At 36.7% G+C, this 13,555-nt stretch overlaps 1 protein-coding gene and 1 non-coding gene across 2 annotated transcripts in view; one reads left to right on the top strand and one right to left on the bottom strand.

Moving 5' to 3' along the window:
- The window catches only part of LOC105204773, a 43,575-nt gene that overhangs the window by 11,093 nt on the left and 18,927 nt on the right, over positions 1-13,555 (top strand). The window contains exons 6-8 of the transcript XR_005576174.1: positions 1,073-1,566; positions 12,242-12,543; positions 12,798-13,196. This is a non-coding gene — a transcript (fatty acid synthase). The remainder of the gene's footprint in view (positions 1-1,072; positions 1,567-12,241; positions 12,544-12,797; positions 13,197-13,555) is intronic.
- LOC120359410 lies at positions 6,161-10,777 on the bottom strand. The gene is made up of 3 exons (XM_039456804.1): positions 9,254-10,777; positions 7,267-8,646; positions 6,161-7,167 (listed from the first exon to the last, which is right to left on the bottom strand). The coding sequence occupies exons 1-3, from the start codon at positions 9,276-9,278 to the stop codon at positions 6,659-6,661; spliced, it is 1,914 nt and encodes a 637-aa protein (XP_039312738.1). The 5' UTR covers positions 9,279-10,777; the 3' UTR covers positions 6,161-6,658.

Raw genomic sequence — 13,555 nt, 5'->3', positions numbered from 1 at the left:
CAACTCAGTAGTTTCCAACTATAACACGAGTCGACAAGATTGCATGTTTGTCAAATGTAACTCTGGTTTTCATTATTCAGGCCTTGTCCAGTAATTGCATAATTAACACTTCTGGAGCCAGTACACACATACAAGGACACATCGCGTAATAAAAAACTCAATAATATCAACGTTATACAATGTTTCGTTATACGATGTTTGCCATAAAATTCAAGGTTCGCTCACCTTGTACTTTCCTTAAGAAATTTAAAGAAGTCCTCGCACTATTTCAAAGAGTATAAAAGACCGCTTATAAGAGAAAGTCGCGTTACAACATTCGCACGCGTGTTTGTGCTCCGATCCGGCCCCAACCATTCTGAATTCAATTATGCCCTTTCATTTCTTGCCTACTCTAGCGCCAGCGGTAAACACCATTTTTTAACAAAATTTACCTGTTTCTACGATCAATCGATAATAAGATCCAGTAGAATCTTACAAAATCACATATAATTAAAACGCTATGTAGTTGTTTTGTGTCATTTCCCCGAAACCAACATTTTTATAATTGATATCACTAAATGGATATTACATTTAATATTACTGGAATGAATAGTCGTTTTTCCTAGTAAATATTTTTAACCTTCAGTTTCTGTGTAATTTTGAAAACTATGTCAAATGATTGATATTTATCAACGGACTGTTTGCGCCAACAGTGCGATCTAAGTAAAGCCCGAACGGGTCCGTAAAAAGACCTGCGAGATGGCGCTACACGTCAGCGGAGAGAGAACTAGGAGAAGTACGAGAGTATGTTTAAATTCGTCAATGTATAACTATACAAGATTACAATAAAATATCAGAGTGAAATCGATCAACGAGAGTTTTCAATATCACGCTGAAACAGGACGGTTGAACACTAGTTTCGACAGAAAGAGTGTTTCAACAATAAGTCGCCACTGTGCAACACTGTGTTACATGACTGTGTTACGTTACTGGCAAGCACTCAAAGTTTTCAACTTAGTTTCTCTAAATCTGTTAAATTAAATAATTAATAATATTTCCGTGAATAATAATATATTTTTGTATATTCTTTCAGACTAACAATATTTCTGTAAAAGAAATTTTTTGTGGTTATATACCTTTTCATAGTCGTTATATTAAACCAGCAATAATCAAGTGTGAAGAGTATTTGAAAGGAATGATACCACAAAGAATATTTCCTAGCTCAAAATGGCTAACTACATCCGCTTACGAATATTTAAATAAATCCTTTTTATGTTCAGAATACTATATAAATAATTTATCATCTTTGGCACTATTTGCAGAAACGTTAAGTTTAATTCCAAAAAACACGGTGACGATTGAAATATCGCCTGAGAATATTCTTCAATGTATTTTAAACGATCTTTTATATTCTACAGTAACAAATGTAGCGTTATTTGAACGTACAGAGAATTACAGTGACAAAAAATTTTTAGAAACAATTGGAAAACTCTATAATACAGGATTGCAACCACAGATTGCAAATTTGTATCCGACAGCAGAATTTCCTGTAAGTCGTGGCACACCAATGATTTCTTCTCTTATAAGGTATAGTATGTATCTAGAGACGCGGTCACGTCTCGCGCCAAGTCCACGCTTTAACAAGACCGACCCTCTTTTACGCGAGTCAGCGAGTTCAAGCATAACGAGATTATCAGATCTTAGTAATGGCTGAATCGATCAAGTTCTGATTAGTCTCAATCGATAGCTTGGGAGCGAATTGTATAAGAAAAGTGTTTTTGTTTTTTCTCTCCATGCTCTACGTGCGGAGGTATCGCGACGCAAAGTCCAAATCTTGGCATCTTTTTTTCAAGATACGTCATCATCGCCAAGCGAATTTTGTCCAGTACATCTTTTCGACACGAGTAACGAGTGGCGCTCGTTACTACACTATCAGCCCACATGCGACCATGTGATACATCACGTGGCCGCGACCATGATTGCTGTGATATTCGATATGATGGGTTTCCTAACCTGTAAACTCAATCATCAATAATATTTCGGTTCGCGAGGCAGACGACACATTTTTTCTGCCGAATTCGTTCGTGTGGTGTAAAAACGCGTTGAATGGGCCTATAATAAATACGTGCAGAAAAAAATATACATTTTGCATTAAATAGAGTCAATATTATACTCTTACGAGTGCTGTGCATTAAATTTTCTAAGTGTTATACGCATGATTAACAAGTGCATATGAATGAAGATAACAAAACAAAGCTAATTAGACCGAATGCTCATTATTAAATCTGGTTTTCTCTTCCTACCTTCCTCCAATGCGTATCTCATTTCCCAGATCTGTCTCAAAGTCATAGGCCTAGTTTACACCGAGCACTTGATACGCGTACTAACTCGTAACTTTCTATTAATTTATCTTACTGTCGACAATGCGTGTATACATAATACATATATTTAATTATCTTGATTCATATTACCAATTTAATATACTATTTTTTAAATTTATTGCCAAAATTAAGATAATTTAATAGAAAATTACTAGTTAGTACGCGTATCAAGTGCTCGGTGTAAACAAGGTCATAATTTTTTAACTCTAGCGTTAATGTAAATGTATATTTTGAATGAATTGACGTTTGAAACAAGTGTCAAATGATTGAATAAAGATATGAAAATAATTCTAATGCCTGTTGTACATGTAATTTTACAAGTTGAGTTTTAGAAGTCTTAACGCTGTGTGTTCTCTCTGGTTTTAGAAATTTGTGACTGTAATAATTTGTAACGCTGGTACTTTCTCGGTGTCGGTTACGGGAATTTAGTTCAGGATCGGTTGCTCGGATGTGCTCGCCGGATGTCCGGGTTCGTATCAAATGATAACGTCGTGATTTGGTAGTGAAAACGATATAGTGTAAATATATTTTGAGACGTTGGTCTAATACAAAAATAATCATACAGTTCCGATATCGTTATCGGATAATACTGAACTCCTCGAATAGCATTACGGCACTCAATTGCGCGGTCGTCGGTCCGCGTGAAACCAAGAGAACGATCACAATGTATTCGAATAGTATTACGGCACTCCATTGCGCGGTCGTCGGCCGGCGTGAAATCAAGAGAACGGTCACAATGTATTCGCGCGGTACTTAATATCTAAACACTTAGAAGAAACGGTCTCGACAGCTAGGTAAACGACTGACGAGTACTTAATATCTAAACGGAACGGACTTTAGAAATTCCGGAAACGGACGGACAGTGACTATGCGCTCTGCACTCGGAGGTAGCAATCGAGGTTGCTCGGTTAACAATCGCGGACAAGAAAAATATAATTCGCGGTATCACTTAGTGTTAGGGAACGGACTCGGATAGTTTAGAAACGGACGGACTTGGGTGCGTCGTGCGATCTACGGACGGATTCGGCTTACGCTCTACGCGTATAGTCTCCGTATTTAGAGTGGTCGCGCGGCGCCCAACTCTAATGCCGTGCTCGGGGCGTGATTGGCCCGTGCGGTTGACCGGTTACGGTCTCGGATGCGACGGCTCGCGGCGCGGCGGACAGTTTCCGCGCTGCGCGAGGGTCGTCGCCGGTGTCGGCCTGGGCGGCCTCATCTCGCGGGGAAAACTCCCCGCGAGGTACGGTAGGCGGACACAGGAACGGTGTCGGCGCGGACAGTCCCCGAGAATTCCCGGGGACACTCGGAACGGTCTGGTCGGAATAGCTTGACGACGAGAATGCCCGTCGTCCGGCTGAACGGAACGGATAAGCCGTGCGGTGAGAATTCCCGCCGCACGGTGTAATGGATGCGGATTGGACCTGACCGGACGTACGAGAATACCCGTCGTCCGGCGGAACGGTCTGATTGGCCGCGCGACGAGAATGCCCGTCGCGCGTCGGAGCGGATCGGAGCGGCCGAGCATACCCGGCCTCGGGGACGACGGTTATACCCGTCGCGGGAAGGCAGGAACGAGTATGCCCGTTCCCGAGGAGGTGCTCGAGAATCCCCGAGCTAGGAGGCGCCGAGTATGCCCAGCGCTGGAGATGATCCGGGGAGATCGGTTGTTCGGAGGGATCTCTCTTACGTTGCCCACTGCCGGCTTATATATCGTTCCGCGCGGCTGGACGCACCAATCAGCGCGCGCGGACGGTCCGGCTAGAGTGGGAGCGCTTTCGGAACGCGGCGCGTAGCGCGTCGGTCGCGCGCGGTAGCACGCGGTGGTCTTACGTAAGCCGATCGTACGCGCGTGGGTCTTACGTAAGATGCACGTGCTCGGCTGCGATGCGTCCGACGGTTGGTCGGTCTGGAGTGACGGCACGGTGGAGGGGCGTATTGTTACAAATTAATAAGTATGGTAAGTACATTTTGAATCCTGTTTATTAAAGTTAACAAAATAAGTGTAACTTTTACAATGTATATAGAGTTCACTAAACTAATTAAAATAATATATGATATTAAATATGATCACTCGTGTTACAAAATGAACTATCTTTTATAAGAGAGAATACCTTTTATAAAACGCTTAGTAACATTATTAAATATCAGATAACATAGCGAGATTAACAAACATATTATCATATTAATTTACAATTAACATTCACTTTGTAACAGCGAGCATATTTAATATCATGTATTATTTTAACTAGTTCAATGACTTCTATATACATTGTAAAAGCAACATTTAATTTTTTTATTAATTTTAATAAACAGGATTTAAAATGTACTTGCCATACTCATTAATTAATCCAGTCACAAATTTCTGAAACCAGCGTGAACATGCTGCGTTGAAACCTCCAAAACTCAACTTGTAAAATTACACGTACAACAAGCAATAGAATTATTTTTATATTTTTCATTTAATCAGTTGATACTTGTTACAAACGTCAATTCATTCAAAATATACATGTACATTAATGTTAGAGCCAAAAAATAATGATTTAGAGGCAGATCTGAGAAAGCAAAGCACATTTTCCTTGAGAAAAGTAAGAAGATACCCAAGAAAAGTAGGAAGACAAAAACAGATTAAATAATGCACATTTGATTTAATTAGTTTTGTTTACCATATTCATATGCACTTTGTCAATCATATATTAGCTCAATATATGTCACTCAATAAGCTCTCTTTATATCTTTTTACATTTATGGGCCATGCATAAATGTAATTTGTTTTTTTGCGCGTGTCTCTTGAAACTGCGTATCTTGCTTGCTCTTTTATTTTGTCGGCTGCTTTTTTGTTCTCTCTCGTCACTCTCTCTCGATCAACTATGTATCAAGATATTGATAGGCCCTCGACACGACTGTAGGCAAGCGCCCATTACATCGAAAATGTGAAAGAGAGAATTCCCGAGGCAATGACTATTACTGTGGATGATGACGTGTTTTACATGAAAATTTTGAGATTTAAGCCTGGTTTATGCAAGCCGTAACCGTAAGAAATTAACTAATAATCGATTATTCTTTTGTAAATCGATTATGATTGGCTAATTTCTTACGATTATGGCCTGCATAAACCAGGCTTTAAACTTCTTAAAATATCTTGTAACGATACGACCCTCCACCGTCCGTGCGCCTCCGTTCCGTCCACCGAACGACGAACGCCAAGCGTCGCAGGGGACCACGTGCGCGCACGACCGAACTTCGCCGTGCGACCACGCGGCGACCAGTGTTGCCAGATGTTTATCGTAAAAAGTCGCCGAACGATGGCGCTCAAGTAGCCCAAAGTAGCCGATTTTGAAATGTAAACGCCTGAAAAGTAGCCAACACAAGTTTCTAATAAATTTAAAGACAAAAAATTTTATAGTCTTATCTGAAAAATAAAATTCCTGAAAAATTGGAAATTTTTGTACAAAATTTGAATAAACATTTTGCTTAAGAATTATATTTAAAAAAAACTCTTATTATTTTAGATTTATATTATTTTAACAGTTTTTTTTAAAGACTCTCAACTGCTGGTGCTAGCAACTAGCGCTGTTAAACGAACAATAAATCGAGCGTTACTAATATTAATTAGAGTTGAGATTTAAAACAGAAAATACTTGTTTCCATAAGAGAACTATCATAAGAGAGAAAAATACAAGAGAATTATAAAAAATTTAACACTCTTAACATGTGTTCAGTTGTACCATCACAAGCACACTCTTCCTAATAATCTTAATATAAAATGTATTATTACAAATATAATATAAAATACACAGAAATACACCCAAAAAACAAAAAGGTTTATATTCAAAATGTACGTTTACAAATATCACTTATAAAATACTGAATAATTTTTTTGTCTGTACATTCGATGTGTGCCCAACTTGCACATTTAACACACTGTATTATACTCAATCTTCGTTGAATGACTTTTTCAAATGTTGTATTTAAAGACTTGATCAAAGTCTAGTTTACTCTTTATTAAATTTTTTTCTTATTTACTTTTTGCCCTAATTTCCTTCTGCTTTGATTTGTTTGACTTTTCATTAATTTCTTCTCAGCTTCTCTTTTATCTATCTTTTCTCATTGCTATCACTTTCTTTTATTCTTTCTCATTTCTTCTTTTTTCTGTATTCAACTTTTTTTCTTTAATCAGTTTCTTTTTTTCTAAAATCTAAGAAAGTTGTTGATGTTAGAATCTCAGATGATCTCAAATTGACATTATATTAATAACTTTTCCGTTTTTTGGAAGAAAAAATTTTACCCATTACTGTTTTTTATGAATCAATTGTTGATTCTGCTGATTCGATAAGATTTAATGACTCTAAAAGATCACAGTCATCGGAATTGTTGGAAGATTCTGTTTGTTTACAATCTACTATATACATGTTGCTGTTAAATAATTGTAACATATATGGTGTTGGACAGTAACTTTTACAGCACAGATTAAGAACGTTCGTGTGTATGCGAATGCGCATAAGAGCAACCAGCATAGGCATCGACAAACGATTTCTTAATTTTGTTTTAATCACTGCCATTATGCTGAAAACACGTTCTACGACTGCATTGCTGATTGGCAAAGAAAGAGCACGAAAAGCAAGTTCTGCCAAGTCCTTAAAACATTTTACGCCATTTGAATTAGTCATTCTTCTAACAGCTACCCAAAAATCTACGATTTCAATATTTCCTATTTCAACATTATTGAAAATTGGAGAAATTTCGTGGATTCTTAAAGTCTGCAATCGACGAAATTGAGACTCGATGGCATCTCGATCAAGATCTTTTCCTGAAAAATAATATTTAACAATGTATATAGACTTAATTTATAGATGTATAATAATTATAATAATCATAAATGTATATCAATATCATAAACAAAATATACCTGCTAATTCCCATGGTAAATTTTTGTATGTATTTATTTGGTTTAGACACATTTCAGGTGTCAGGTAACGCAAACTTTCTACTATCGGAAGATTCCGTGGTAATCTTTTTACAAGTTCGTTGCAAAGGCGAATCGTGTAGGCTACACATCTTTCTTGAATAAGTCTTAAAGACGCTTGTGAAATAGTCTTCTTTGTAGCATACGATTCAAATCGATGTCCAAAGTCTACCGATTCGAGGGGAAGAAGAGAATTTTCAAAATCTTGATGCACCTTTTCCAATGCGCTCTGTACATTATTTATGTCTGCTTGATGCAGCATAGAATAAGAAGCCATTTCACGATGTTTTAAATAAGAAGGTTTTATGATCCTCTTTACCAACGACATTAACAGCATGTGTAAATCGGTATACAATTTTGTGATGTCAGCATTCGTTTGTTGAAATGCAAGATTTAAATTGGTAATGTCTTTTAAAATTCCATCTAAAAAAAGCAAGTATAGTAAATTACTGTCATCTTCGTACATTTGTACAAGCGTTCTTGCTGTATAACATTTATCATCTTGAGATTTTGCAGCCAATTGAAAGTGTTGTTTCAGCTCTTGCCATTGCTTAATATTTGTAGAAACAGCTTCACTCCAAGCAAGCCAACGCGTCGAAGATAACTGAATCAATTTAGGCGGCTGTTTTCCAGCATTAATCAATTGATACATTTTGCTGTACCTCATTTGACGAAGAGGACTATGAGAGAACCATTTTCTCGTCTCTCGTAATAAATACTCAACAGTACATGGTAATTCGTCACTTGCGTTAGAAGCACATAGATTTAGCGAGTGGCAAACGCACTGTATCAATTGTAAATGTGGAATCTTTTTTTTTAATAACGTGTATAAGCTATGATTTTTCCCGCAAAGATTGCTTGCACCATCCGTTCCTATGCCAATCAAATTGTTATGGTTTAGTCCTACTTCAGACATAAATTCCATGAAGTGTTCGTAAAGTTTGTCGGCAGTGGCTTCAAATATTTCGCTGAAACCGAGAAAATCTACTACGAATAAATTCAGTCTCTTATTGAAATATCGCACACAATATGCCATATATTTAAAATCGGACACATCAGTAGACTCGTCTAATATTATTGAAAAAGGCTCATTTCCAATATCTTCAATCATTTCTTTTAATATTGCCGGAGATATAACTTTCAATATTAATTTAGAAGTTTTTGTTCTATGCAGCTTCAGTTTTTCCAAATCACTACCCTTTCCACATTCTTTCAATAAATCACTCAAATGATCTATGCTTCTTATTGAGCTATGTGCTGCCACGTGCATGCACAATTTGATTTCAATTATTTTAGTATTATTACTTTGAAGTGATTGAACACCTATAAAATTATTTTAAAATATTACTATATGTAGAATATTTACTACTGAATAAGAAATTATTTATTTATAAGGATTTATTACTGAATATAGAATATTTCTTACAGAATAAATTTTATAGAACATAATAAAGAATATTAATATAAATAAATTAAAAAAATTTTTTTTAACCAATAATCTCACACAGCACAGTCCTCCTGAAAACGTGCCTTAGATGTTCATACGTCCAATGGATGTCTTTAGGAGATCTGCGCTGTATGGAATGTGAAGCTTATTATTTAGTTTAGTTCAACATTAAAACCAATAAAATAAAACAATGTGATTATAAATAGAGAACTTTGACCAAAATGTAAAAACACAATATAAACTATAGTCATAGCTAGATCTGAAGTTCAATCCCTGAGGTGTTATTTTTTTATAATAAATTCTTTACAGTTTTTTAAAAGAGAAAAGGTTGTCACATTTAGAAACTTGTTAGCATTATTTATTAAATTGACTTTCAATTTAATAAATATATAAAATTAATATCAGCACTAAGATCTAGCTATAACTATTAAAGCATTTCGTTTTTAATATAATATGATTATCATTTAAATGTTAAATGTATACCACAAACTGCTAGCGACTTTTGCATTTTAACGTCCAATGCCGCTGCCCTGTTTTGATGAGATTTGGTTAACAAATGTTTTTGTAAATCAGATTTATGGGCACGTATAGCTGATTGGCAAATTTTACAATAGGCCTCGCCTTTTCCATTCAGTATTAAAATCTCTGGTGCACGACACAACCATCCTTCAAAAAAATTAAGTTGCTGTTATATTAATTGCATTGCATTAAAAATATTTTTAACCTAAATTTTTTAACCTAACTTCCAAATCAACAATAAATAATAAAAAACCATGGCTAGGGATAAAACATATAATTTACCTTTAAATTCCTTTTCTTTTTCCCATTCTTCACGGTAATGTTTTGTATATTTTGCATATTTACCCATTTTTAATAAGCACAATATTATTTGAGATAGCACATATGAATTAATAGGTGCCCGTCTCTCTAACGTAACGGAGGAACAATATGACCATATTTCGAAATATAAATGTAGAGAATATAAAAGTGGAATCAAAAGAATAGCTGCGTTACAAGTAAAATCTAATGATAGTGTCAGTAATCCTACAAACAATTTTTGTAACGGACAACACATCTGAACACGCACACGGACTCTCACAATATACGAAGAAACAAAAGAAGCGTATTTCAAAAATGTGATAACATAAATAGATGTCTTACATTAATTTCATATTTAGCGGTTAGCGCCACCAAGTCAATATTGCGTTCACTGAATGGCTGCGTTCCGAAATTCACTGCCAGTACTGAAATGCTATAGTATACGTAAAGTAAACTATAGATTTTCAGTACTAATAATAATTTTTAGAACAGTAATAATAAATTTCAGAACACAGCCATTATAACGGATTATTATAAGTGCTTGCATTAATGTATTCTTTTCTAGATTTCAGGTTTGTACGTACGTACAATGCGATGCATTTTAATAATAGCGTTTTCGAGTGCAGTGGGTTTTAACCTATGTTCGACGCCATTTGCCGGAATCATTCAATTAGAACGTCCAATCATCCGTTCTAATTGGATGATTCCGGCAAATGGCGTCAAACCTAGGTTAAAACACATTGCACTCGAAAACGCTATAAGATTCTTGAGTGTAGGAACCCCAGCAATCTCAGCCAATCCCGTGTTGCTATCGGCATAGTAATTTTGTCTGATTGGCTGAGGTTGAGTGATTGCTACACTAATTATGACAATAGAACATTTATAGCGTTTTTCATTGGGAAAACTAGAGCGCATTGAGTGTGCAATTGGCGCTGGCAATTGGACGTTTTGGTTTGAGCGATGGCGGTGCCAACGAAAACGCCCAATTACCTGCAGCAAGTGCACATTCAGTGCACACTAGTTTTTTCAATGAAAAACGCAATTATTAACCACCAAGTAGCCCAATTGGTGACACTATTAATTCGCTGAATAGCCCAATTGGCTACTGGTAGCCAACAACCAAAATTCACTAGCCTCTCAGCATGTTAAGTAGCCCAATTGGCGATAAGTAGCCCAATCTGGCAACACTGGCCGCCATCTGCAATTCCTAAGTAACGGTATGCGAAATTACCAACAACGCTCCCACTCCGACTTGGCCGACCGAGCGCGCGGATTGGCTTGCCCAGCCGCGCGTTCGGATATATAAGCCGGCAGTGGGAACGCACAAGGCAGATCCGTCCGACTATTCGACCCGTCCACAGACCGAGCATTCTCAATTGCTTCCTTAAGACGAGCATTCTCGTCGCCCTTCGATATCCTCGACGGGCATTCCCGTCGATATCCCCGGCCGAGTATCCTCGACCAGTCTACTCCGATATCCTCGACGAGCATTCTCGTCAGTATCACCGGCCGAGAATTTTTGACCAATCACGTCCAAGATCCTCGACGAGCATTCTCGTCATCATCACCGGCCGAGCATTCTCGACCAATCACGTCCGAGATCCTCGACAAGCATTCTCGTCATCATCACCGGCCGAGCATTCTCGACCAATCACCGTCGTCCTCGAGTACCTTCACTGCCGCACCGACATACGGCCACGTTTCGTAACCTGTTCATCGGCAGGGCATAAGCAACCTGTCGGTCGAGCGCCCCACTTGCACGGGACGCGCTCGGGCGAATCGCAACGACCCGCACTTGCGCACGCGCTTACACCACCGCGGTAGCCAACCCCGCCACGCCCCGCGATTCCCCGACCGTACGGGCGAGCAGCCCGCACAGTTCACCGCGTAGTATCCGACTACACACTAGCTAAGCCTAAGTATGTAAATAAGTAGTTAAGTTCTTTTGTTTAGGTATAAATCGGGAATAAAACTTTAGTCTCCGAAGTCACTCCGCCGCGCAACTAGCAATCCGATTACCAGCGATTGGCTGGACGCCGACGAGCTCTCTTTATTTTTATCTCTTTTATTTTTTCTCTCGTTCATTTTGTTAATTCTTTCTCGCAATTGTTATTTTGTCACAACTACCACTCATGTTCTCAATAAATCATTCTCTATCTTTTTCTACTTAAAACACTGGGTATAATCATTACGGACACCTGACCAATCGACGAGCCTTATCCGGTCTGATTCCGAAGTTCCCGCACCGCACCGAACCGACCGAAAACGCGTACCGTTACAATCTTGTAGGACATGGAGAAAAAAATATTTTTCTAATACAATTCTTATCCAAGCTATTAATTAAGCCTATTCAAAACATTATCAATTCAGCCGTTACTGAAATCCGATAATCTCGGGGGTGCTCGGAAATCGCCGGTTTGGGTAAAGTGACGTGCATTTCTTGTGCTGTGCGTTTATTTGGTGCAAGACGCTATCGTATTACCTAAAATCAATTTTATAATAATTAATTTTATTATTTTTCATCTCTCTTTAGAACATGCAATTTTTGTCTAAAATGTTTATCTATGTCTTTCATATTTGTTGAAAAATTTTTCCGAGGAAATAAATTGTATCTTATATTATATATACAATAATGAATCTTAATGTTTGTAGGTGGGATCATTCGGAACATTTGCCTTTAATACAAAAAAGAGGAAAAGTACTTTACAAAAGAGAAATAATTGTTGATATTGATATAGTTGATGAAGTATTTGCATACTTAGCAGGTCATGTCGTCAACGAAAAAAATTTGTTTCCAGCTATGGGATATCTTTTCCTTATTTGGAACATGGTCTCATCGTTGAGAAAACAAGATATTAACAATGTACCAATCGTATTTGAAGATGTTAATTTTATTCGTGCTGTAATGCTATCATCAAACAATAATATCAATTTAATTCTTTCTCTTCAAAAAGGTAATATTATTATATAATCAATTAGTTTCTTTAGTTTTTTATTTTATGTTTAAAATTTTTATTTAAATTAAAAAATTATTTTATGTCTTTTATAGAGTATTTAAAATGTCGGAAATATCATGCAAGGATAATTAGAAACTCAAACCTTTTCTTTTTTATTACTTTAATTTGTTACTCATGTCGATGTTTTCTTGTCCGCTAGATGTATTACAAATGTTACGTAAAATATTTAAATAATTTGTATTTGTACTTAGGTAGTAACAAGTTTGAAATAATCGAAGGAGATAGTGTTGTTGTTACTGGAACAGTACGAATTCCAAATAATATTGAAAATGAAAAAATATTGTTGAATTCTGTTGAATACATTGATGGAAAAGAAGATATGAATATGAAAGACATCTATAAAGAATTAAAGCTTCGTGGTTATCAATACACCGGCGTATTTCGTGGATTAAAAAGTGCATCAGATACGGGATCGAACGGCCATATTGCGTGGACAACTAATTGGGTGGCATTTATGGATAATATGTTACAGATTATGATTTTAAGGGATACTTCAAGAAGCCTTTCGGTTCCAACAAGAATTCGTAAATTAATAATCGATCCAAAGTATCATATGCAGCAAATTCAGAATGGTCAAATTAAAGAAATACGTAAGTAATTGTTGAAAAATGATGTTCCTTACAGAAAATAAGTATTAAGGTCTTACTACAAGGAAACACAGGGAAGTGTCCGCCTCAGATTAAAACGAGTTTTTAATATGTTGTAGTACAGATAAAAATAAGGGACACGTATTTTTTTATGCCCATACGCACTTTAAGGGGGTGAAACACCCCTTTGAAGAAAATCGGTTTTTTTCTTTCGAAGCGTATGCCGTCGAAACTATAAGAGATAGAAAAAAATGTTTCAAATGAAAGTTGAATGGCTCGAAGAGTAATATATAATAGCGGGAAAATTTTTTTTTTTAATTTTTTTAAATATTTTCCCCCACTTATCTATATTTTTTTTTAAT

This window comes from Solenopsis invicta, chromosome 13 (assembly GCF_016802725.1).
Source record: "Solenopsis invicta isolate M01_SB chromosome 13, UNIL_Sinv_3.0, whole genome shotgun sequence".
In the NCBI taxonomy this organism is placed as follows: Eukaryota; Metazoa; Arthropoda; class Insecta; order Hymenoptera; family Formicidae; genus Solenopsis; species Solenopsis invicta.
The sequence above is the reverse complement of the archived record's forward strand: the minus strand, read 5'-3'. Positions and strand labels throughout refer to the sequence as shown.

Coding starts and splice junctions, on each gene's coding strand:
- LOC120359410 (XM_039456804.1), bottom strand. CDS start 9,278: ATGCAAAAGTCGCTAGCAGTTTGTG. Junction 8,647..9,253: donor AAAGTCGCTAGCAGTTTGTG/GTATACATTTAA, acceptor ATAATTTTATAG/GTGTTCAATCACTTCAAAGT. Junction 7,168..7,266: donor TTTACCATGGGAATTAGCAG/GTATATTTTGTT, acceptor ATTATTTTTCAG/GAAAAGATCTTGATCGAGAT.